The 26233-nt window shown below is 40.2% G+C and overlaps 1 protein-coding gene across 1 annotated transcript in view; it reads left to right on the forward strand.

The window, feature by feature from the left end:
• The first annotated feature begins 4646 nt into the window (after nt 1-4646).
• Nucleotides 4647-26233, forward strand: part of HCN4 (hyperpolarization activated cyclic nucleotide gated potassium channel 4) — a 169316-nt gene continuing 147729 nt past the window's right edge. Inside the window, exon 1 of the mRNA XM_089671390.1 lies at nt 4647-5722. Coding sequence (XP_089527516.1) covers nt 5046-5722 — 677 coding nt within the window. The 5' untranslated portion in view covers nt 4647-5045. The remainder of the gene's footprint in view (nt 5723-26233) is intronic.

Raw genomic sequence — 26233 nt, forward strand, 5'->3', positions numbered from 1 at the left:
ACGTGAGGTATCACCATGAACATCAGATTAAGGGCAGTAATTCTAACACTAGACCTCCTCTGTAAATCTAAAATGGTAGCTTTTAAAGGCTTTTAAAATGTTGCCTATGGATATTAAAAATGTATGCAGTTTGTCGCCATTGCACAGGGCATGCGCAGTTTTAAAGCATGTCATGTTTGGTATCTATTTACTCGGCATACCATCATCTTTTATATTTTACCAAATAGTTGGCCAATATATTGTGTTTTTGTGCATTAAAAGTAAAAAAAGTGTATTTTTTTAAAAAAGTTGCTTTTGAAAAATCGCTGCGCGAGTACTATGTGCCATAAAAAGATTGTAGTACCCACCATTTTATTCACTAGAGTATCTGCTTTAACAAAATATATAATGTTTGGGGGTTTAAATTAATTTCCTAGCAAAAAATACTGATTGTTTTCATGTGTACAAAAAGTGTCAGAAAAGGCTTGATCTTCAGGTGGTTAGAAGAGTGAGTGATGTGTGGCATAAACTTCTAATGCTGGGCATAAAACACCCCCACCCCCCAAAACGACCCCTTTTTGGAAAGTAGACACCCCAAACTATTTGCTGAGAGGAATGTTGAATTAATAGAAGAATTTTTTTTTTTTTTACACCAAATTGTCACTTAAACGATTTACTGCTCACACATGCCATGGGTATATGTAGAATTACTCCCCAAAATGCATTCTGCTACTTCTCCCGAGTATGGGGGTACCACATGTGAGAGACGTACAGCCAAGTACAGGACCCCACAATCCAATAAGCACCTTCAGGCTTTTAAAGGGCTTTATTTCCTCACTACACTTCCTGACTACCTATCACAGTTTCGGAGGCCCTGAAATGCCAGGATAGCACCTAACCCCCCAAATGACCCCTTTTTGGAAAGTAGACACCCCAAGGAATTTGATAAAAAGCATGGTAAGTATTTTGCAGATCTCATTTGTTGCCACAAGTTTTTGGAAAATAAAGAACAAAAACATATTTTTTCTATTTTTTTTTCTATTTCAAAACCTTGTGAGAAAAAATAAGATCTGCAAAATACTCACCATGCCTCTTTTTAAATTCCTTGGAGTGTCTACTTTCCAGAAAGGGGTCATTTGGGGCGGTTTGGTGCTATCCTGGCATGTCAGGGCCTACGAAACTGTGATAGGTAGTGAGGAAGTGTAATGAGGAAGAAGTTACGCACCTTCAGGCTTTCAAAGTGGTCATTGGATTTCAGGCTCCTGTATGTGGCTAGGCTCCCAAAAAGTCTCACGCATGTGGTGTCCCCATACTTGGTAGAAGTAGCAGAATGTATTTTGGGGTGTAATTCCATATATACCCATGGCTTGTTCGAGAAATAAGTCATTTAAATGGCAACTTTGTGTACAAAAAAATGTTTTTGTCATTTTCCAGAAACTTGTGGAAAAAAAAAAATCTTCCATGGACTCAATATGCCTCTCAGCAGATAGCTTAGGTTGTCTACTTTCCAAAAAGGGGTCATTTGAGTGTGTTTGTACTATCCTAGTATTTTAGCACTTCAAGAAATGTGATGGGCAGTCAGAAAGTAAAAGCTGTGTAAATTCCATTATCTATACCATAGTTTGTAGACGCTATAAATTTCACACAAAGCAATACATATACACTTACTGGGATTTGTTTAACCAAAATCATGTAGCAGAACACATTTTGGCCTAAATTTATGATGAAATTTTAGTTTTTTGGATATTTTTTATGACCGAAATGAGAAATGTTTTTTTTTTTAAAAAATATATATATTTTTCAAAAAAATGTTTTTGTTTATAGCGCCAAAAATAAAAAGTACACAGGTGATCAAATACCACTAAAAGAAAGCTCTATTTGTGTGAAAAAAATGACAAACTTCATAGTTTATAGACGCTATAACTTTCACACAAAGCAATCAATATATACTTATTGGGATTTTTTTTACCAAAAACATGTATCAGAATACATTTTGGCATAAATTTATAACTAATTTTGAGTTTACTATATATTTTTTTATAGCTGAAAGTAAAAAATATTGTTTTTCTTCAAAATTTTGGGTCTTTTTTTGTTTATAGCGTGAAAAATAAAAAGCACACAGATGATCAAATACAACCAAAGGAAAGCACAATTTATGTTAAAAAAAAAGACTTAAATTTCCTTTGGGTGCAACATTGCATGACCGCGCAATTGTCAGTTGTATTAGTGCAGCAAAAAGAGGCCTGGTCAGTAAGTGGGGTAAATACTCTGGAGGGCAAATGGTTAATAAAAGACCACATAGATGTGTTCTTGCTTGAGAAAAAAAAATTAAGCAACAGACAGCATGAATTCATGAAAGACAGAGATTGTCAAACAAATCTAATTTCTTTTTATGATGAGGTGAGCAAAACGTTGGACAGAGGGGTAGCGGTGGACTTGGTATACTTAGATTTTGCAAAAGCATTTCACACAGTTCCCCACACACGGCTAATGTGTAAGGTAAAGTCTACAGGCTTGGAAAAATCTGTATGAAAATGGAGAGAAAACTGGCTAGAAGACCGAATTCAGAGAGTAGTGGTTAATGATTCATACCCTTAATGGTCTAGGGTTGTCAGTGGTGTACCCCAAGGTTCAGTGTTTTGACTCTTACTTTTTAACATATTTATAAATAAAATAGGGTCTGGGATTAAGAATCCCATTTCAGTCTTTTCAGATGACACCAAGCTGTGCAGTGGAATAACGTCCTTACAGGATGTCTTCAATTTACAAGCTGACCTCAATGCACTTTTCAGTTGGGCAACTATGTGGCAAATGAGGTTTAATGTTGATAAATGTAAGGTTCTGCACTTGTGGGCTAAGAATACGCATGCATCATACATACTAGGGGGGTACAACTGGGGGAATCAATGGTGGAAAAGGATCTGGGAGTTCTGGTAGATCACAAGCTTAATAATAGCATGCAATGCCAAGTTGTGGTTTCTAAAGCAAGCAAAATCCTCTCTTGTATTAAAAGAGGTATAGACTCCAGAGAGAGAGAGATCATTTTACCCTTATACAAATCATTAGCAAGACCTCATCTGGAATATGCAGTTCAGTTTTAGGCACCAATTCATAAAAAGAACATTGGGGAACTGAAGAGAGTGCAGAGAAGGACAACCAAACTGATAAGAGACTTCACAGAACAGCTGTATTTATAGTGAGATTAAATTATACACAGGTGGACTCTGTTTACTAATTAGGTGACTTCTGAAGGCAATTGGTTCCACAAAATTTTATTTAGGGGTATCAGAATAAAGGGGGCTGAATACAAATGCATGCTATACTTTTCAGATATTTCTTGGTAAAAAATGTTGAAAACCATTTATCATTTTCCTCCCACTTCACAATTATGTGCCACTTTGTGTTTGTCTATCACATAAAATCCCAATAAAATAAATTTACTTTTTGGTTGTAACATGACAAAATGTGGAAAATTTCAAGGGGTATGAATACTTTTTCAAGGCACTGTACAATCACAACTTTATAATAATTTACTGCTATGCAATGCAGTCATAAAACAGACTTATGGAGATTCTTTTTTACTAAAGGTGATTACAGTGTTGGGCATAGTAAAAGATTGGATAAATGACTCCCTTACATCGAAAAATTTATAGACCTTAATTTTTTTTATCTAGAGATGCCTCTACCCACTCCATATGGAATATAAAAGATAGTTTTTCTATGAACAATGAAAGGGGGGGCGGGGGCACAGATGCATTCATGCAAAATGGCTTTTTTTGGCTAAAACAGAGCTGATAGTAAGAACAAAACCACTTGAATATACCTTACAAAAAAAAATACACAGAAAGAAACTCTGCAAAATCACATAAGGTTTGAATGCAACCCTACTGTATATTTGAAGAAAATAAGTGAGATTATTAAAAAAACAACTGAAGCACAATAGTAAAAGTAAAACATTTTGGGGGTTTTTTGTTTCTTTAAGGGTAGTGGGTGCATCGAGTATGCTTACAGCAGATGTAGTTTTCAGGAACACAAATTTCTTAGGATAAACACAAAGCCGTGCTGAACATTAATTACTGAACATGAGCTGGCATATTAAAGCAGAAATTCAGTGTGAAATGCTTTTAAAATGCTATTTTTCATTCTGTATATACATTGTGGCGTGCAATTACGGTTAAGGATAATGATGATTTTACTAAAACAGTACATCTGGTAGAGGGTCTATTGGTGTGCAGAAAAGTATGAGACTGACACTTTTCCTGCTTAGTCATATAAACGTTTTTAGTAAGCCATCTGTTTAAATACAGACAATCCCATGTAGCTGGAGATACGTTAATGTGCCCTTAAGTACTTCTATACAGCAATACCATTAACCCCATTTCTCCGTTGGGGACATATATGGACATTTGACCTCACACGTGCTGCCCAAAGGTCACATCCCTAGCCTTGAAAGTGTTATGTTAACGAGCTGGACATAGGGCTCAAGGAGATATAGCTTGTGTGCAGTCAACGCTTCTATGGCAACACAATAGATCAGATAGCTTCATGAATATTGCCAGTAGCAGGGGCTGCGTGAGGAATAAGTGATCAGTCTGATGTCAGCAGCCTCTGATGCTGCAGCTTCTGTCAAGCTGCTTAGTATGGGCAGCAGCCAGAGTCAAGGAGACAGGGAGGGAGGAAAAGAGGGAGGGAATTCTCTTTTTCTCTTTTTATTATGATTTGTTCCTTTTGTTCTTCTGGGCAGCCCTAGTCCAGTCCCTCCCCTGACCGGCTGCTGACTGAACTGTTCTGCCCGTCTGTTGCATTTCATACCCTCCTGCAAAGTCTTCATCATCTCATTGCTTGGGATCTAAGCAAAGACAAGCAAACATGGACCACAAGCTCCTCCTGGCACCTCTAGCACTGTCAGGATGCTGCGACTGCTGCTGATGCTTTTGAGACACAGACTTCTCAGTCTGTGCACCTGAGGCAAGAAGAGGTGCTGACATGCCCCCAGCAGTGGCACATAGGGGCTGACATCAGCCAGAAGCAGAGAAGCTTTCAGTGGGGGAGTATCCTGGCAGACAATGGACAGACTGCACCCCTCTATGAGGAAGCGTCTGTACAGCCTCCCTCAGCACATTGGATCCAAAGCATCTATAATGGACGAAGAGGAAGGTGAAGAGAGAGACACCTGGAAAAAGAGCATTAGGCTGAAACCACTGCCCTCGCCTTCTGCACTTAAGGTTCTTGACCCGCGACCTGGAGCAAAGGATACCCATCTAGTTATGGAAACTGAAGTAGGAAAATCCCAAAGAACAAGTAGCAATGGAGACTGCAGGAGATTTACAGGTAGCCTCTCCTCCATTGCCAGCTGTGGCCGGCACCTTCATGATTCAGACCCCAGTGAAGGGAGAAGGCTTATATCAGAGGGGGACCTTAGTCCTACTGATGAGAAGTCTCCCACCATGGACACTTCAGGAGAAACAAGCGCAGGCCATTCCCAAGCAGCTCATCCAGCGTCCCAACCTCGGAGCACTGACCAGCACAGTACTTCTGTAAAGGTTGAAGGCAGAGAACAGACTTTATCTGGAGGGGATGAGGAACAGAGTAGTTTTATGCACAGGCAGTTTGGGGCGCTTCTGCAACCTGGGGTGAACAAATTTTCCTTGCGGATGTTTGGCAGTCAGAAGGCAGTGGAAAGAGAGCAAGATCGGGTGAAGTCTGCTGGATTTTGGATTATTCACCCATATAGCGACTTCAGGTAACAAAAAAACAACAAAGCCTACAATTTGGGGCAAACAAGTGTTTTTTCATATTGTTGTATGAATTTAAGAATTCATCAGAGTTTACTGACATGTGCCCACAATGGAATAATGATTTATTGCATATATATGGTTTAAATGCACAAGAATCTGGAAGGATTGTGCCATTGTGTTTCACCTTTGAAAAGGGGAGATCACAAGCTTTGCTTCACTGCTTTTTCTCTATAACCTTGAAGGAGTCACTTTGCTCAGACCAACTGCCTAACATTGGAAGCTCCAAGATCTAATGTGTCTATCTTTAGTGTGCATGACTGCATACATCTTACCATAGTAATACCATTTTTACATTCAATTCCATGAATTAGAAATCATTTTAGAGAGGTTGGGCCTAGCAATGTAGGAGGGTAGTCTTTTCACAAGCTACACATCTGCACACTGTGCCTCTATATGAAGTATGTGGACCTGAAACACAGTTAACAGTGTTTATATTCACCATGCATTCTTTCGGCTTGTCATAAAAAGTCTTCAAATAGATCTAAGACATCCAAACCAGGAATGGAAAGAATGGGGGTGGCAACACGAAATCCACGCTTGGCCCTTCAGTACTCTTCCCAATTAACAGATAGTTTTTATATTTCGTATTTAGATTTCACATAAGCTCATAATTTTGCAGCATTCTTGATAATAAAGTACTAGAAATGTTTCCCCCCTAAAAAAAACAAATTCTTCAGTACTTCATTGTGCATTGTGTTTTATACAGCATATGACCCTATAAATGAAGTGGCTGGTCAGGATTTTTGTTTGTTTTTCCACTAGATGGATGTAAGCTTCCAACAAGTGATAATTGTATGTGTTCTCAAGCAGAGGAAAAAACAGTATTTTTAACAGGCTGCTGCTACAGGTGTAACCAATCATCACTATGGATTGAACCATTTGTAGGCACTGTTGCACTTTCTGAGAAAGGACAGTGCAGCAGACATTTTTAATCAGGGGCAGAACAATGAAATTAAAAAGGCTCAAATTCCGTATGAAAACTTTATTCTGCTGTACAGGGAAACCCCAAAGTGCTTTGATGTTCCCCTCCTTTGTTATCATTATGGTTAACATGTATAAGTGTGCACCTTTAACAAAAACACCATTATAGCCAATAACATAAAAAAATTTGATTCTGATTATATCAATGCACTGATTGACTGCTTATTCTCTGTGTTTGAGGAGAAGGTTCATTGCTTGCATCCCTGTGAAAATAGCTGCAGCCTCTGTCTATTCATAGAATTGATTGTAATCATTTTGTTTCTCATTTGTATGGGTGAATGCCATTTTTATCAATTTTACCTTGATAATTAATGAGTAGTTCTGTGTCTGAGCAGGTTGAGCTTAGCAAGGCAAGCCCTTTAGCTGCAACTGAAGCAACAGTGTCAGAACTGCTGACTTCATAATAGCACAGCGAATGCAGCCTCATTCAAGAGAAAAATGCTAAGTTGTGTTCATACGTAGGTTGCAGAATTATTCTTCTGTTAAAAAAAGGTACAATCCAATGATTCATCAGTAATCAGGACTGTAAGGTGACTTTTTTGTGCATTAAAATTTTAACACCTGACCCCAACTAAGCAAAGCATGAAAAATTTCAATGTTTCTTACTATTTTGATAGAACCAAAATAATCTTAGATAGTTAATTATGTTCTGATGTAAGCATAATGCATGTATTCAATTCTAACTGCAAATACATTTTTGTTGTGCAAAGGTCTATAGAGAATTAAGCCAAAATCTAATGATGTAATTAAAATGTTTATTTGGTGGTTTATTAAAAGCAAAATTTACACTGGTGTAATATATCTTGTTTGTTTACTATACTAGGTTAGGAAAAATATTTATTTAATAACTGGATGGATTTTGATATGTTAGAAGCATAAGAGGAAATATTTGTTTAGTTCTAGAGATGAGGTTTGGGTTTGCCGCTACCATGGGTTTGCGGTGAATCCTGCGTGTTCAAGGTTGACAGACTGAGCAAAATAATAATTTGGGATTTCGCCATAGTAACAAATCATACACTGTTTGGCTTTTGAACTTAGGTCATTTGGTTTAGAAAGACCAATAAGGGGGCTTTTGAATAAGCCATCCCCCTCACTATAAAAGAGTGAGGTCACAGCTCAAATATGACAATATGCTGTAGCTGTGTTAGGGAGATTAGTGTAGGACTTAAACTGGCAGGTCTGCTAAAGTAGAAGTAAACCCTTACCGAATGGTTTTTTTTTTTCACAGGATATATTTTCTAATAGTTGCTGACTGTAATTTTCCATAGGTCTTTTTTTTTTGTTTAAAGCAAACGTTCCATGAGCATGAGGTCCACTCCATTAAAAGTCCCCTCACCCTCCAAATCAAATCGCCTGCTATGTTTAGCATATTGTAAAAAAAACTTACTTCTGCCCTGGCTTTGGCCTCACTGCTGCCTCCTGGGATAGCTAAGTGCTCAAAATCCTACAAGAATGCTAGGCTAGGCTGGTACCTCCAATGCTTATTGGGTCACTGCCAGCCAGTGGAACATCCTTGACACCAAGTAGTTTAATATAATGAATGCTGAAGCTTTTTAGTTATAGCCATGCCATCCCTGCCCATGTTTGCTTGAATTTGTGGGAACAGTCTTACAAGGCAAAAATAAACAAAATACAAATATGTAAATCTATGAATATGTTAAGGAAAAAAATGGTAAGAGTGGGTGGAAAAGTGTTAATATTGGACATGTCCAGGCCATGCACTTGTACAGGGTTTCTCAACCAGGGTTCCTCCAGAGGGGGCTAGGGGTTCCTTGAGCAATGAGAACTTTCTACCTCTCAGGTTCCACCATTGACACCACTGATCTTTTTAGCTATCTGTAGGGGGATAATTGTTCCCATTGGCCACAAGTGTAAGGAACATTCTTCCCACTGACCATCACACTAATCTATCATGAGTTGTAGGTATAGTCATTTTTAGCGTGGTTCCCTGAGACTGAAAATTACTATATCAAGGGTTCCTCTCTGTTGAAAAGGTTGAGAAAGACTACACTAGAGGAAAGGGGCTATTTTTGCCAGCTGGTATAAAAGCAATTAAAATGGCAGGCTTGAAAATAGGCAGGGGACTTGTTGGGGTTTTGGGGCCTTTTTTCCATTCCAACCTTAACTAGGCATGGTAAGCTTGTTACTGGAGCTGGTAGGGTGGTTGTTGACAGGTGCTATTTGAGTTTCAAGCCTTAACAGCGGGCAAGGACTGGGCAGCCTATGGCCATAGGATTGTATGCTGGATTTTTTGCTGCTGCCTGAACTTTTCCTCTTGTCCCTGGAGAAAGCTGAACAGGAAAAGGCCAATAAGGACAGAAAGTGAATTGAAATGAGTCTATGAATATTCTAATGCAAGGCTGTCCTGGCCAGGAACTGAAGGGGCTGTTTTCCGTTCTCTACCATGTAAGATTCATGGGGCAAGTATAAGGAGGAGGTGAAGGAGTAAGGGGGGAGGAGGTGGAAGAGGGGGGCAACCTTTTGGCTTCATGGCCAACATTGAGGTTCAGTGCTTTGGGAGTCACAGATTAGGAAGTTGGCAGGCAGATAATTTCAGTATAGCATTTCTGTCATTCGAATGCTGGTTAGGTCTGACCAGCTTAAGTAGCCACAAACCATTTCTGGCCTGACAAAGGACCTTCTGGAAGCCAGGGTACTTCATGATAAACTGCTGCATCACTAGGTTAAGGACGTGCCAGACAGGTACATGTATGTTTTTTTGGTTGAAGATGGCGTGGCGTCAGCCACTTCTTGTCCTGGCCTCTGAGAGGTGCCAGCAGCTCTGGCCCAGAGTGGCTTCTGTTCCCGAGGCAGACAGGCTCCTGTTCTCCAGGCAGACAGCATGACATCATTTAGCCTGGGAGGTAGCACTTCTGTGAGGAGACGGAGGAGATACTGGTGACTGCACTGTCACCAGGACAGGACACGGGGTGATACCACCAGCTTCAGATATGTGCCCTGTCCTACATCCCTCCCAGTTGCCAGAAAATTGACCTAGTATGCTATTAGGGAAATGTAGTGTACTTTCCCATGGTCTATTGGACAACTTGTCGATGGTTATGCGAGTGAGGCTTAGTGATGCAAACATATTATGCTACACATGCTGGTAGAGAGCTGGGGTGGTTTTCTGAGCAGAATGATATTGGCTGGGTACCAGTGTAGTGCAGGCCATAAACTTGCAGAAGAGTATTGATTCCCAGAACTGAACTGGTAGCATCTGCAAAGCCAGCAGTTTTGTCAAGCTAGTATTAGGACCCTGGACATGAGGGTGATTTGGGACACCTTTCTCTTCTGCTGCAGCAGCAGATATATTAAAAAAGGGCCACTGTAAAGCGCTCTGTAGGCCAGCCCTGGGTTTAGCAGTGGCCTGTACCTGTTGAGCAGTGCTGCCAGGTGGATTTGGATGGCTACACCCTGTTGTCTCTGCAAGCTGCCCCTGACCCTTGGCAAAGTCCTTCCTCACTGCTGTTCTGCCTCAAAACTAGTGAAGCCACTATACTACCTCCTGAGCATGGTGTTTAACATGGCACTGTGAGATAGAAAAGGCATACATGCACTGCCCTGGTGTGGCCCACTGCTTTGTCCCACAGATTCTGCTCCCCCCACCCCCATCCGCCTCCCCCCCACTACCACCACATGCAGAAAATATTTCTTCCCCTAAAGATAAGTCCTGATTTGGAGGAGCTGGACAGGCTAAAGTCACTTAATTTTGTGCTGCCTGCCTTTTCCCTTGGTCACAGTATTTCCTCAATTTGCTGCTGTCTGCTTTCGCCCTGCATTGTGGAAGGGTGGGCAGCCTATGATTTTCCCCCTGCAGCTGTGCCTCCAATGCCCTAGATATAATGAAATAAATACATAAATATATAACTACAAATACACAAAGATAAATTCAAATAGCAATGGAGAAAGATTTTGCTGGCAAATCAGAGGAATTACAATAATGCCTGGCATCTGCTGTGTGCAGCCCAACCATCACATCAATACACAAAAAAAACAGAAAAAAAATAATTACCCATAAAAATTATAAAATAACATAAGAAAAATGAAAAAAATTGGTGGATGGCAATCAGCCAAAGTGGGGCTCAAACAGGTAGAATTCACAGAACTGGCCGGCCGCAGTGAAGCCGTCATTCGGCTATCTGTGGTCGGCAAGTGGTTAATAGCGTTCTTACAATACATGAAGTAAAAAAAAAAAACACTAGAAAAAAGCAGTTAGGAGTATTTTAGTAGTATTAAGAAGCATTTAGGAGTGTTCAGCATTTTGTTTCTGTCAGGAAACGCTCCCAAAATCTCTACAAAACAATTTTGTTTCTGCTCCTAAATGTTGAGGCTTGAACAACACTTCTAGCATAAAGTAATGTGCATGGATGTAGGATAACACTATTAGCTTCTAGGAGCAGAAAATAAATGCTCATAATAGCTTCTAGGAGCTTAACAAATTGTTAGTGTGCATGGAACGTAAGACTGCATGCACACTTGCATTCTTATAAGCTCAAAAAATGCTAGAAAAAAAGCTGGATGAAAAACGCAGATAATAACGTTTTCATGCTGGCTTTTAGTAGTGTTTATAGTATTGTCCTGCTTGAGTGCATTTTCTGCTGGAGTGCAAAACAGCAGTTGAACACAGCAGTATAACTCAAGCAACAGGAATATACAACACAGAAGTCTACTGCATGCTGGATGGACTCCCTGGGAAACATCTACGAGTTTGATTTCCACTCTATGTACCTTTTTAATATGTCCCCTCTACTCCTCCTTTTCATATTGCTATCCTCCTTTGTCAAAATTTTATTTCTTTACCCCTCTGCTCCACCCCAAAGCTTATACATATCACCCTCACTTCTGCCAACTCCCTACTACTGCTCTCATCACCTCCTGCTAATACCTTACTCACCTGCCGACCCAAACACCAGGACAGGAAGACATGTACACTCATATATCCCACTCCCATCTTACTTTCCTCACCCACCTTCTTCTCTTAACCTCTGGGGATATCTCCCTAAACCCTGGTCCTCCAGTATCTCACCCCCACACCAGTCACCCTCCTTCCTCCAGGAATAGCTGCAATTCACTCAATTTAATTTCAGTCCCTATGCTCCTAAAAACCACCCTCCCTTTTTCATGTGCACTCTGGAATGCCCGCTCTGTCTGTAATAAGCTCACCTCTGTCCATGACCTTTTTTGTCTCCCACTCCCTTAACCTACTAGCAATTACAGAAACCTGGCTTCAAGTATCATATTCTCCTTCTCCCGCAGCACTTTCCTATGGAGGCCTTCTCTGGCCTCACTCACCCAGACCCAATGGTCGGAAAGGAGGTGGAGTTGGTTTGCTTCTATCTCCACTGAGCACCTTGCAAGTCCTCCCTCTGTATCCTTCTCTTCTTTCGAGAATCACAGCATTCAGCTGTTTTCTCCCATTTCTCTGAAGATTGCAGTGATCTACCAGCCTTCTGGACTGGTGTAGCATTTTCTGGATGACTTCTCTGCTTGGCTACCCTACTTTCCCTCCTCTGAAATACCCACTATCATTCTTGGAGATTGTAACATCCCCATTAATGGGAACAACCCGGCTATATCCCAACTCTTCAACCTAACCTCATCTTTTACCTTAACACAATGGATAAAGTCCTCCACTCACTCTGATGGGAATACATTAGACCTTGTTTTCTCCCATCTTTGCACTCCCTACAACCTCACAAACACCCCCTTTCCTCTCTCTGATCACAATCTCATCACCTTCATAGTGTCCTCGTCTTCAAATGCTTTTCCCTCCAAGCAGCAAACAGTTACCCGCAGAAACCTTCACAACCTTTAACCCTTCTCTTTTCCACTCTGCAACTGACTACCTCTATGACGGAATCTCTACCCTGTCCTGCCCTGACCTGGCCACTGCTGTCTACAACAGTTGGCTCTCATGCACACTAGACTCACTTGCTCCTCTAACTACCAAAGCATCAGGCCCCGACCATTACAACTGTGGCAGACTGACAACATCAGAAATCTTAAGCGACATAGTCGTACACTGGAGCGATTGTGGCGTAAAACCAAATCTCACCAAGCATTCACCTGCTTTTGTAGCCTCCCTAGCGGTCTGATGATGTCAGTATTTCTGTGCTCAAAGCGGTGCATTTTTTTTATTGTAGGCCTGTAATTTTTAGGAATAACTCACTGAAATCTGTCCGAACAAGAGTCTAGTAAACATCCCGGGTATATTAAAATTTGAAACACGAAATCATAAATTATAATTTAATAAATAATAATAAAAAATAATACTATAATAATACATTTAATTCAATAATATAATCGAACCAAAAACACTGAAATTTGAAATATAGCGCCAAGTTCGCACATCACTGAGCAAAGTCGCAAAATCGTTTTCAGTGTCTGATGACGAATTTCCCCATGAATCATTATCACTCAGTTCTGCAAGTAGTTCTAATTTACTATCGCTGTTCTCTAGCTGGTCTAAAACCACTTTTGACCTAAAGGGACGCGTTTTGGACGCCATGGATGTTTCACAGTTTCCAGGCAGAAAGAACGGTAAAAATGCAGGCAGGGCACAGGACAAAGCACTCGGGACAAAATGTATGTGAAATGCTTTGATACAGTAATGTGATTTTAGTGTATTTAGTGAATGTCACTTTTTCACATTTTTTAATTTCCCGCTGCTTCCGTCCCCTGTACGTCCTGACGTTGCAGGGAACGGAACACAGAAGACAGATGCCGGCATCGGCCCGGAGGACATTGCCGGGGACACTGCAGGAGGGACATCGCGGGAGCAAAGGACAAGGTAAGTGCAGAAGAGATCCCGGAGCAGCGCTGCAGGGTATTCCCGAGTGTAGCTCGGGGGTTACCGCTTGTGGTGCAGAAACTTTACCCCGAGCTACATTTAGGAATACCTCCAGGGAGGTTAACATACAATTTCTCCCTCCATGCTGCCAAACAAGCCTACTTTGTCGCTCTTATTAACCCCTTGAGGACCGTAAGATTTTGGAACGCAAAAGAATCAATTTTTTTGTTTTTAAAGTTCGTACACTTCAGTTGCTGTAACTAAGCCATTTCATGAAATAATTGGCAAAAAGCTAGATCCATTTGTTGTTTGTTGATAAGAACTAATATTTTGACTCAAACCAAAAAAAAAAGAGTTTTACGTTCTTAATCAGATGATACACGCAATTAAAACATGGGACAAATACGTCCCTTGTCATCCAGTCCTCATCGTCTCTTCTCTACTTTTAACTCTCTACTTTCTCCACCTACACCCACTAACTCACTGCTTACGAGATTGCAAATCATTTAAAAAACAAGATTGATGCAATTCGTAGGGGCATCTCCGCTACACAAACATCCATCCCACTTAGCATACTTTGTACTAAACCTCCCTCAACACTTTCCTCTTTTGACCTTGCTACTACTGAAGAGGTCACTAAAGTTTTCTCAGTAGCCCACCTCACCACCTGCCTCCTGGATCCTGTCCCCTCTCAACTTCTATGGTCACCCTCTTCTTCTGTCCTATGCTCCCTCACTCACTCACATCTTCAATCTCTCCCTCTCCAATGGTGCCTTCCCCACTCCTCTAAAGCATGCACAGATCACTCCCATACTTAAAAAGCCCTTGCTGGACCCCACCAACCTGAACAATTTAAGACCCATCTCCCTGCTCCCATTTACCTCTAAACTCTTAGAGCGATTAGTCTACAATCACCTGAGCTCCTACCTCACTGGCAACAACCTTCTTGACCCTTTACAGTTTGGCTTTCGCTCAATACACGCCACTGAAACTATGGCTTTTGATACTGTTAACCATCACCTCCTCCTCAAAAAACTCCACTCTGTTGGTCTCTGAGACTCTGCTCTCTCCTGGTTCCTACCTATCGCAGCGCTCCTTCAGTGTTACGTATAACTCTGTCTCCTCCTCTCTGCTTCCTCTTTCTGTAGGGGTCCCTCAAGGTTCTGTCCTTGGACCCCTTCTCTTCTCCATCTACACCTCCTCCCTTGGTCACTTGATAAACTCCCATGGCTTTAACCACTTCAAGTCTGGACACTTTTACCCCCTTCCTGTCCAGGCCAATTTTCAGCTTTCAGCGCTTTCACACTTTGAATAGCAATTGGGCGGTCATGCAACACTGTACCCATATGAATTTGTTTGCATTTTTTTGAGACAGATAAAACTTTATTTTGGTGGTATTTATTCATCACTGGGATTTTTATTTTTTTGCTATATAAATGAAAAAGTCCCAAAATTTTGAAAAAAAGTGTTTTTATTATAAAATTTTGCAAATAAAAAATCTTTCTTCATAAATCTTGGCCAAAATGTATTCAGTTATCTTTTTAGCAAAAAAAGTAAAATAACCCAAATTAGTTTATAACCAAAAAGTATAATTTTTCAAATAGTTTTTTTACATTTTTATTTTTTTTTTATATTATTATGGGGTTTTTTTACATACTGTCACCCTAGCAGTACAGTGTCACCATAGTGATACTGAACTACTTGTGGGGGGTTATGAAGATTTTTTTTTTACACTGATTGCTTTTATACCCAAAAAGGCTGTAAAAGCCATAATTTCTCCTTCTCTCTAGCTGCATTCTTGCAGCCATTGAGAAATACTGTGTGAACTGTGATTGGTCACAGCTTGTCACATGGTACAAGGCTGTTGTGAATAGCCTTGTACCATGTAACCTCTGTGATCATTCACAGATTTCACACGTAGTAAGCAATGATGTCAGAAGCGACATCTTGCTTACTACTCTGCATGTGATCACTGATTGGCCAATCTGTGATCACATGGTCGGGACCTCACACAGAGGTCTCGTACAATGATCAGTGTTCCACTGATCACAGTGGGCACCGGATTGCGGTGCTGCACGCTCCCAGGGAGCGCGCACAAGCAGGGGATGGGTAGGCCGTTTATAAATGGCCACCCGCCCCTGCAGTGCCACCGTCCGGCCATTTATATACATGGGCCGGACGGAAAGTGGTTAAGTACCATCTCTATGTTGATGACACACAAATCTATCTTTCTACTCCTCACCTCACCCCTTCAGTCTCCTCTCGCATTACTAACCTACTAAGTGACATATCAGCATGGATGTCACTCCACTTCCTCAAACTAAATCTTTCCGAAATGGAGCTCATACTATTCCCTCCAGCCCGTGCCCCCTTCCCTGACTTCTCCATCAAGATCAATAATACAACCATCAGTCCCTCCCCTCATAACAGGGTGCTAGGTGTAATCCTAGACTCCCATCTGTCCTTTCAGCCCCAAATCCAATCACTGTCCAAATCATGTAGACTTCACCTCCACAACATCTCCAAGATACGCCCATTCTTAACCTCTGAAACCACTAAGCAACTTATTCACTCCCTTGTTATCTCTCGCCTTGACTATTGTAACTCCCTCCTCATTGGTCTACCTCATCGCAGGCTATCCCCTCTTCAGTCTATCATGAATGCTGCTGTCAGACTCATCCACCTTACTAACTGTTCCATATCTGCCTTCCCTCTCTGCCAATCCCTCCACTGGCTTTGCATTGCCCAATGAATAAAATTCAAAACATTAACAATAACATATAAAGTCATTTGTAACTGCTCCAAATTACATCACCAATCTTGTCTCCAAATATCACCCAAACCGTCCTCTCTGCTCTTCGTGTGACCTCCTACTCTCTAGCTCCCTTGTCTCCTCTTCCCATGCTCGTCCTCAGGACTTCTCCAGAGCCTCCCCCATCCTCTGGAACTCTCTACCCCAATCTATACGACTATCGCCTACTCTGCCCACTTTTAGGCGATCTCTGAAAACCTATCTCTTCAGGGTAGCCTATCCCGCCTTAAGCTAATAACGGAATCTTCTATTCCTCCTATCAGTTCATCCCCCACAGTTATTACCTTTTGTACCACCAGTCCCTCCCTCGTAGATTGTACGCTTCAAGGAGCAGGGCCCTCCTAACCCTCTTGTATTGAACTGTATCGTTGCTGCATTGCCTCCCTTTATATTGTAAAGCGCTGAGCAAATCATTGGCACTATATAAATCCTGTATAATAATAAGTGTAAATAGTGGTCCTATGGCATATAGGCCTAAGTATTTTGTGCCATGTGGTCGTGTATGCTTTATGAATCTACTACAAACTAATTATCTGTCTCAGGAATTAAGTATAGCACCTTAGGGAGTTTTGTATGGTTACCTACCAATATATACTACTCAGTGTTATTGTATTATTGCCACAAAGCCTGTTTTAGATTGTGACAAGTAAAGTCAAAATGTAATCTTCTTGTGCAGTCAACCACACACAGTAGTTAGACTCTAACATGTATTAGTGTATCACAGTTTACCCGACTATTGTATTAGCCATAAAACTGAGCAATTTCTATGGTTTAAGTTAGCAGAGCATTAGGTCATAATTTTTCTATCTTCTTCTGGTAACTGATACATCAATTATAATGTAATTCAAATGAACAGTATTATACCAGCTTAAATTTTACCTCCTCAAGTTATGAAATGGTGTTACCTAGATTCCTTTACCATATTCAAAGGGATATAGATACCCCACTTTTGGGGAAAAAATGGGTCTTCCTGCAATCTTGAAGGAATTTTTCAGTTATTAAGACTGTTAGGCTGTAGAACCCCCAGGTCAAGTCACTCTGGGGACCTCAACAACCAGTATTCCTAAACCACGACACAGTGAAACTTATTTATTAAAGTGTGCAAACCATTTTATATGATCTGTAAGCAATAATTCAGATTCTACCTGTTTATGTACAAAACTGAATTAGGAACAGTATAGTTAATTAGTGTTACAAGGACGGTCCTTCATTCAGACATTTTAACCACTTCAGGACAACCTGCCCACATTGTACTGTGGACGGGTGGCTCCTACAGGCACAGAAACGTACCTGTCCGTCACTGCCTGCGTGTGAGTTCAGGGCTGTGATTGTACACAGTGGGATTTTGTCAGCAGGTCCCAGCCAATGATTCATGGTTGGAACCTGCTGATGGGCTGTGTCCAATCACAGCCCAGAGCACTGTGTTGACAAACAACACATGGCTCTCTACTGTCAGGGAGCGAGGAGCCAGACACACAAGGAGGTGCAATTAAAGGTAGGTTTATTAATATAAAAATAAGACAAGAGTCTATGCAAGTCTAACAGCGGAAATCGTAGCCAAAGCCGGGGTCAAGAGCCAGGAAGAATCGTCGCCAGAGCCGGGATCAGGAGCCAGGAAGAATCATCGCCAGAGCCGGGATCAGGAGCCAGGAAGAATGGTCGCCAGAGCCAGGGTCAGAAGCCAGGAGGAGTCTTAGCCAAAGCCGAGTCGGTATCCAGGAAAGCAATGAGTAGCTAAACAGGAGCTTGCTGTTGTGCAACAGACAGGACACAAATGCAATGGACAGCCACAAACAGCAGACTTATATGTGATAAGCCGCCACCTCCTGGGGGAGGAGCCGCAGAGGGCTGAAAGCATAAAGGATCCCACAATGCTTTGCAGACACCTAAGATGGATGCCAGCACATGGAGCAGCACAAGGTCTGAGGAAAGGTAGGACCTTGACATGTACAGAGGGAACGATTTCTTTGTGTGCAGGGAGAAGGAACAAATAGATTTTTAGTAAAAAACAGCATATAATACACACATTAACACTTGTTAGGCATATACCTAACCCCTTGATTACCCAGAGATGTTAACCCCTTCCCAGCCAGTGTCATTAGTACAGTGACAGTTTATAGTATTATCACTGATCACTGTATTAGTGTCACTGGCAATGTCAGTGTCAGTCAGTTCCCACCCAGTGTCAGATTGCCCATCACACAGTCCCACTATAAATCACTGATCACCGCCATTACTGGTATAAAAACAAATAAATAAATAAACATTCCAGTGTATATACCATCATTTGTAGGTGCTATAACTTGCACACAAACCAATCAATATACACTTATTGGAATGTTTTCATTTACCAAAGACATGTAGAATACATTTTGGCCTAAGTTTATGAAGACATTTTTTTTAATTTTTTTGTTGGATATATTTATTAAAAATGTTGCGGGGGTTTCCAACATTTTCAGTCTATTTTTGTTTACATAAATAAAAAAAAACAGTGGTGATCAAATAATACCAAAATAAAGCTCTATATGTGTGAAAAAATATATAAATTTAATTTGGGTACAGCATTACGTGACCGTGCAATAACCAGTTAAAGTAGTGCTGTGCAAAATAGCAAAGAATGGCCTGGTCATGAAAGGGTAAAACCTTCCAGAGCTCAAGTGGTTAATTCATCAGCAGTTAGAGACCACCAAGAGAGTTGGAGGCCTGTGTACCATATGCTGACAGACCTAGCTGCATTCAGTCAGGTAGTGTCGGAGTAGACAATAGAGAGGGGCTTATAATAGCACAGTTAAAATACCAAGATAGCAGATTGTTAGGTGCCATATGCTAGGTTCTACATGGTTGTTTTGTGCTTCAATTGAGTGCATAGCTAAGATATAGCTACATGGGGGTTCACCTACTGAGTGCAGTGTTCTGTTAATGGAGGGCACTGGGAGAGTTGATGCCATGTGTTACTTAATGAGTCCACAAGCTTCCAGTCTAATGCTGCAGGCTGAAACATTGCACTTTGGTCCTGTCAGCTAATACTAGCAAGTGGTAGGGGGAAGGATAAAATATTTGCCAGAAGATTTAAAGGAGCTTAATTGTGAAAAATTCTATGTATTGTTACATGCCATTTAATATATAACAAGTAGAAAGTATCTCTGCATTGAGTTTCCTGCTCTGTAGTTTAACATGTACAAGTGCCTTAAAGCAGCCATATTTTCACCACTCCAATGGAATATATATATATATATATATATATATATATATATACTGTATATATATATTTATTCATATTATTTTTTTTTTTCACCGATCAGCCATAAGATTATGATCAACCATCCATTATTGAATAGGCCTCCCCCATATTTCACCAAAATAGCCTTGACTCATTGAAGCATGGACTCTACTAGACCTCCGAAGGTATGCGGCGGTATCTGGAATTCAGCTGACAGCAGCAGTTCCTGTACGTTGCAAAGTGGAGTCTCCATGGATCGGACTTGGTTTTCATGATAGCTCACAGATGCTTGATTGGATTGAGATCTGGAGAATTTGGAGGCCAAGTCAAAACCTCAAACTCATTGTTGTATTCCTCAAACCATTCTTGAACCATGGCATGCAGAACACATTATCAAGAGGCCACTGCCATCAGGGAATACTGCTTCCATGAAGAAGTGTACTTGGCCAGCAACAGTGTTTAGGTAGGTAACATCTACATGAATGGCAGAACCAGCGTTTCCCAGCAGAACATTGCCCAGAGCATCACATTGCCTCTGCTGGCTTTCCTTCTTCCCATAGTGCATCCTGGTGCCATTTCTTTTCAGGTAAGCAATGTACCTGGTCATTCACATGATGTAAAAGAAAACATGATTTATCAGTCCAGGTCAGCATCTTCCATTACTCCATGGTCCATTTCTGATGCTCACATACCCATTGTAGGAACTTAAGGTTGTGGACACAGGTCAGCATGGACACCTTCACCGGTGTGTAGCCATGCATACCAAACTATATTCTGCTTTCAACAATCAACTTCAAGGAGAACATGTCAACTGCAGCCTAATATATCCCACCTACTTTCAGGTGCCATTGTAACTAGATAATCAATGGTATTCTGGTATTCACTTAATCTGTATGTGGTCTTAAAGTTATGGCTGATCAGTGTGTGTATATATACAGTGTGGAGATAGATATAGATATATATATATATATATATCTATATCTCAATGAACAACAAAAATTGCTGTTCTGCTTAAATCTTACCTTTAATCTGTCATTACAGTTTTTAAATAGTGACAGATCAAAAATGGGATTTAGGTCTCTTTCACATGGACGTTCCTATTGGGTCCACCTGCCTGTTTTCAGGTGGACCCGATGGGGACCTCCATTCTCCTCTATGGAACAGCTGGTGTAAATGGATATGTGTACATTTACCTGCCTACAACCAATCTGATCTGACCCACAAAAAAGAGACGGATGGGAATCCAGTTCCCCTTCTGTACATTGGATCGGGTCATATGGAAACGGACAGGCGGTCCGTTTCCATCCGACCATCCATTGAGGACAGCGAGCTGCACTGTGACCTGTCTGCAGCAGTAGAATGGACACAGACCTGTCATTTGCTTGCTCAGCGGGGATCAGCCGAGAGATCCCCCACTGAGCAAGTGGATACTCTAAATGAGTCCGCCGCGTGTGAAAGGACCCTAAAGAAAAACAATCAATATAAATAATTATAAATATAAATTTGTCAATAAATTTTATATAATTTGTAATTATTGTATATTTGTAATATTTGTAAATTTGTAATATTGCAATAGAAACATTGTATAAAAGATATTTCTTTCCTATTCACGTAAATATAATTTATGTAAAAAACGTTTTCATTGTTCTACAGAATTATCAGCCACCATGTAGCATAATTTGTGTGAGACAAAATAGACCAACACAAATGGTTCTTTACAATCTATTTTTTGAGGAGATAATCCTATTTTATAAGTTCAATTTGGGACATTTTGTCTGCCATTAGTGATTGATAAAAAGTATGGTTTGTTTTGCTTTTTATATTGTATTTTTAATAGGATAGTCAAAGAACGAGAAAATTGAATTTAAGTTGTTAATCAATAAACAACGAAGAAGATACGTACAGAAACAATGGATTTTAGAATGGAAAAGTTAAAAAAGTAAATTATTTGAAGAGATATTAGGGATGCTGAACAGAATTATATATTAGAAAATAATCAAATAAATTAGGTTCATGAAAGATACTTTCTATTTAACATAATCACGATCACTTCTGAGGTGGTAAACTAAAATATGGATGCCTATAAATGTTTTTTCTGCATTTTATATGGATTTGTGCTAAGTATTTGATTGGGCTGATTAAGTAAAGCAAAGTTGCAGACTGATCGTAAAAAAAAAAAAGAATCATTTGACTTCGCATAAACATTCACACCAGAATCACAAAAATGTGTGTGCTCACCAATTAAACATAAATCTAGTATAAATTTATAGTGAATATAGTTTAATTGGTCAACATTTTCCTATGCAAACTGGTATGTCTGCTCACTATAAAGCACTCAAATGCCAGAATGTGTGCAAAGCCATATAAAGGAGTGTTTCTTGGCAGTGATTGCTGGCCTGTAATGGATGCCGCTAGACATTATCATGAGCCATGGTAGCATAGCAGAACCTGACCATGCACCTGGCAATCTAGGAAGGAGCAAAGATAAAAATGTAGTGAATCAAGTTCAATGGAAGAAAACATTTGCACTTGAAAACATGCCAAAAAATGTACAAATCTTTACTGAATTTCGTATTTCTATAGAAGGGAACAATCAATGTACAGGATTTGGTTGAAGATCATGCTGTGGGCATAACACAAAAGGTAGCTATGAATGCAACATATCCAAATTTGCCCAAAGTCAGGAGTGATGTACCACATGAATCAGTATTGGACTATGTTCTCTTAACATCCCATTCATACCACTGCTTTACAAGAATGTATTTTGGTGGTCTGCAGTGTCATTCATTGCGATATGCACTTCATCAAGCCTTCACAACACACCAGTGTTGCAGTGCACTACCATGTGTTGTGGTGTGTTGCTCTAGCAAAATACTGCAGTCAATTTTTCATCCATTCTTGTGTGCTAGGCAGCCTATTCAGAAAAAATTGGGTGCTTTAACACAATGCAAATTAATGGTCTTATATTAAAGTCCCTGCAGCAGACCACCTTGGTGTAAATGTGCCCTTTGTAGGAATGACTCTGTGGATAAAATGTAAAAAAAAAGATGACAGACAACACAAAATTGCAGACTAGTGACATTTTGCAGAAGAACACATTGATTTACTAAAACTGGAGAGTGCAAAATCTGGTGCAGCTGTGCATGGTAGTCACTCAGCTTGTAACCTCAGATTTTTCAATTATGCTTTGACAATAAAACCTGGAAACAGATTGGTTTCTGTGCAGGGCTGCACCAGATTTTGCACTCTCCAGTTTTAATAAATCAACCCCAATGACAATAATGGGCAGTGGAATTTGTTGGGAAAAGAAAAACTAGGCTAGTTCAGTAGGACATCCTGACTAGGATTCCCCCTTATGATGTTGAGCCAGGGCCAGTGACACTGGGGAGGAAAGAGATGATGCTGGATGTCTTCAACCAGAAAATGATGCAGGCTTTATCTGGCTTGCTACAGTTTGTAATGTGTAGCCACCTTTCCTTAAGCAGGAGAAACTCTGAAAAATTAGCTCCTCTAGGCATTAAAAGTTAATGTCATCTTTGAGGAAAATCATTGCACCCATGATCAGTGGATTGCAGGTGCAATGTCAGATTCTGCAGACAAGGCCTACAGGTTTCTGCCAGTACCCATTTGTTAATGAGACAATGTCTGAGCCTGGGTCACAGGCTCATACTCCTTTGCTGGAGTTGGCTTTCCCAGTAAGAGTGGAGCCAAATACTGAGAAGCTGTACCAGGGAGAAACGTAGGCTGGAGATGTCCAAGAAGCTGGAAATTGATTTGGACCTTATAAGAAGCTGAGTGGTTGAGAATCAAAGGGTTCCAGCCTGGCTTAAATGTTTGTAAGTATGATTTTACCAGAAGTCTACCATGTGTTTTGGATGTCTTGCTCTCTCACCTTCTCCCTTAGTTTATGGTGTTAAAAAGACACTAAATGTTGACTCTAAATTGAATGGCACTAATCTGTTCCCAACCCCACTAAAAAGCAGGGACTTTTGGTCCTTGGCATCTTTAATGTTGGAAACCGGCCATGACTTTTTGCGGCTTCACAGGTGGCCTTCCACTGTGCATGTGCAAGCCGTGCTGCGCCTTGTGAATGGTCCCACAGTCCTCTTGGACCTGTGACGTGTCCCAAGAGGTTGCAGGCGGGGTGGATAGAAGTTCTACCTAGACAATCCAAGCAGAAATAGGAGCAGGTACCTATCAAAACTAGGTACCTGCTCCCAAAAAAAAACAAATGTGCCCTTTTGGGTGATGTTCTGCTTTAACTATCCATGCTGAGTTATTATTTGTACCTATATTTTAATCAGCAATTCAATGTAGATAATATAACCATTACAATGAAAGGGAATGACTACCACTTGTATGTAGTATAAAATAGTATAAAACTATTTTCAAGATATTAACAATGAAATATAGCTGTAGGCTACTTTTCCTCCAGAGAATGTGTTGTATTACATGCCCTAGAGGAGATACTGACCTGCAAAAGCGATAATGAAACAGATACCAAAATGGTATTGTCATCATTGTAAACAGCACTTTCTAATTCCAGTTGCCTGATGGGGATCTTATAACCAAGGCCTTTTTCTTGCAAATATTTTGTTTCCATTATTCAGAGTTCTAGTTTTTTTATTTTAGCAATGATAGCCTACACATGTAAATTCTTGAAGCTGAGTTCCTGTACAGCAAACTAAAACTGTCAGCGTCTAGCTGGAATCATAATTGCATAATTACATCTTAGCAGCTGCTGGCATAGTCCATTATTACTTACCTACTGCAAACAAAAATGTGCCACCTAGACTGTCTTTGCCTTGCTTGTGCCATTTAGACCTGTGCTTTTGTGGAGACTAGTAGTGAGCTGGTCAATCAGCTGTGGTATATATGACATCAGATATCTTCAATTTTGCCTGTAAGAAAGTAATAAAAAAGATGAAAAATCTGTTGAGGAATGAAAAGATTGTTGTTGAGTGAACTATTTGCTGAGCAAAGTACATTTTTAAGCTGATGAAGCATGTTGTAGAGATGAGGTGTTGCTTGGACTCTGGTCCCCTGAGGTTTAATTGCTTTTTTTGTCCATCTGTGCATATGCAAGAAGTGTCAGGGTCCCATGAGCTCAATAGAGCAAATGAGCGTGAATGCCTACACTTTAGTTAAACTGTAAAACATTGCACAGTATCAGCTTCACATTATCTCAAAGTGTCTAGTTATGTATAAGAAACACAAATATGACTGAATGCATTTGGATTCCAAACCACCACAATACTGGAAACTATATGAATTAATTTATCTACCGGCAAAAAAATTGTAATACTATAAGCTAAGCATAGGGGTCGATTTACTAAAACCAGAGAGTGCAAAATCTGGTGTAGCTGTGCATAGTAGCCAATCAGCTTCTAACTTCAGCTTTTTCAATTAAGCTTTGGCAAAAAAAAAGAAAAAATCAGAGTAGCACCAGATTTTGTACTCTCCAGTTTTAGTAAATCAACCCTATAATGTCATATATCTTACTTAAACATACAGCAAAATTGATTGGTAAAAGTAAGTACACACTAATGCCCTCTTCATGGTCACCGTGAAGTTGGTTTGATGACTGTAACCATACAAGAGTTTCTCCAATATTATGCTTTTGGATACACACATTGTCATCCATATTTGGATGAATAGGAATGAACAAGTTCACTGTGTGCAGTCTCTGTAGATAGATACATTGTCTGCATGGAAAACAAAATAAGTTAATTTTCATCTCCAGTTTTATGGATCTGAAGACCAATAATTATATTGATAACCTATTTACAGCCACGAGACTGACAATAGGTAGGAGTTGAAAAACCTCTTTGTTATATTTTGGCACATTCAAAAATAGGTTGAGCAGTATCATGATAAACAAAATGCTCACGACAATGTGAACAAAGTATTCCTAAAAATCTGGCATACGTGGCTAAAATATTCCCAAATATTTTATCAATGTAATCTCTTGGCTCTAAAAATCTTCTGAGAACCATTCCTTCCCCTTCATTTTTTAAAATGATTTTACCTTCCTTCTGATTCCTCTTTTCTTACTCTTTTTTCTTCCCCCCACCCAACTCACCCATTTATTCCCTAATCCAACCTTCAGCCTGGACTTCCTCTCACCCGTTGCTTCCCTGTTACTTTTAAAAGCCCTTCAGTTCCTGTCCCATAGCCAAAACAGGAAGTGAGAAAAAATCCCTCCAAAGTGAGGGAATCCCAGGATGTCACCAGGGTCACCAGCACTAGTGTTCTTATTGGAAAATTTCCTTTCTATTACTATTCTGGTGTCAACCTAAAAGTTGGCATTTTCTTTACTTTCACTTTATATTATAACATTAAACAGGACATACAGAGAGGGTGAAACTCCCTAATGGGAGCACTGACAGCAATAACAACTAACTGGTGTTGTAATACTTCACTACTTTATCCAAATTAAAAAATTAGGTTTGCCCTTAGTTGTCCTTTAAAAGAGACTTTGTATGCCTGCTACCCATATTTCACTCATTGTGTAAGAATGACTATAACTATAATATTGTTGCATTTACCCAATTACGCAGATCGAAATGTAGGTATGTGTGGAAATATAGAGAGCTCTGTGTGCACCTATCATAAAAAAGGTATCAGCCTGGTCAGTATCAAACAAAAATGTG

The sequence above is a fragment of the Staurois parvus genome, unplaced genomic scaffold (genome assembly GCF_062004578.1).
Source record: "Staurois parvus isolate SC_StPar_1 unplaced genomic scaffold, SC_StPar_1.0 ptg000105l, whole genome shotgun sequence".
NCBI lineage: Eukaryota > Metazoa > Chordata > Amphibia > Anura > Ranidae > Staurois > Staurois parvus.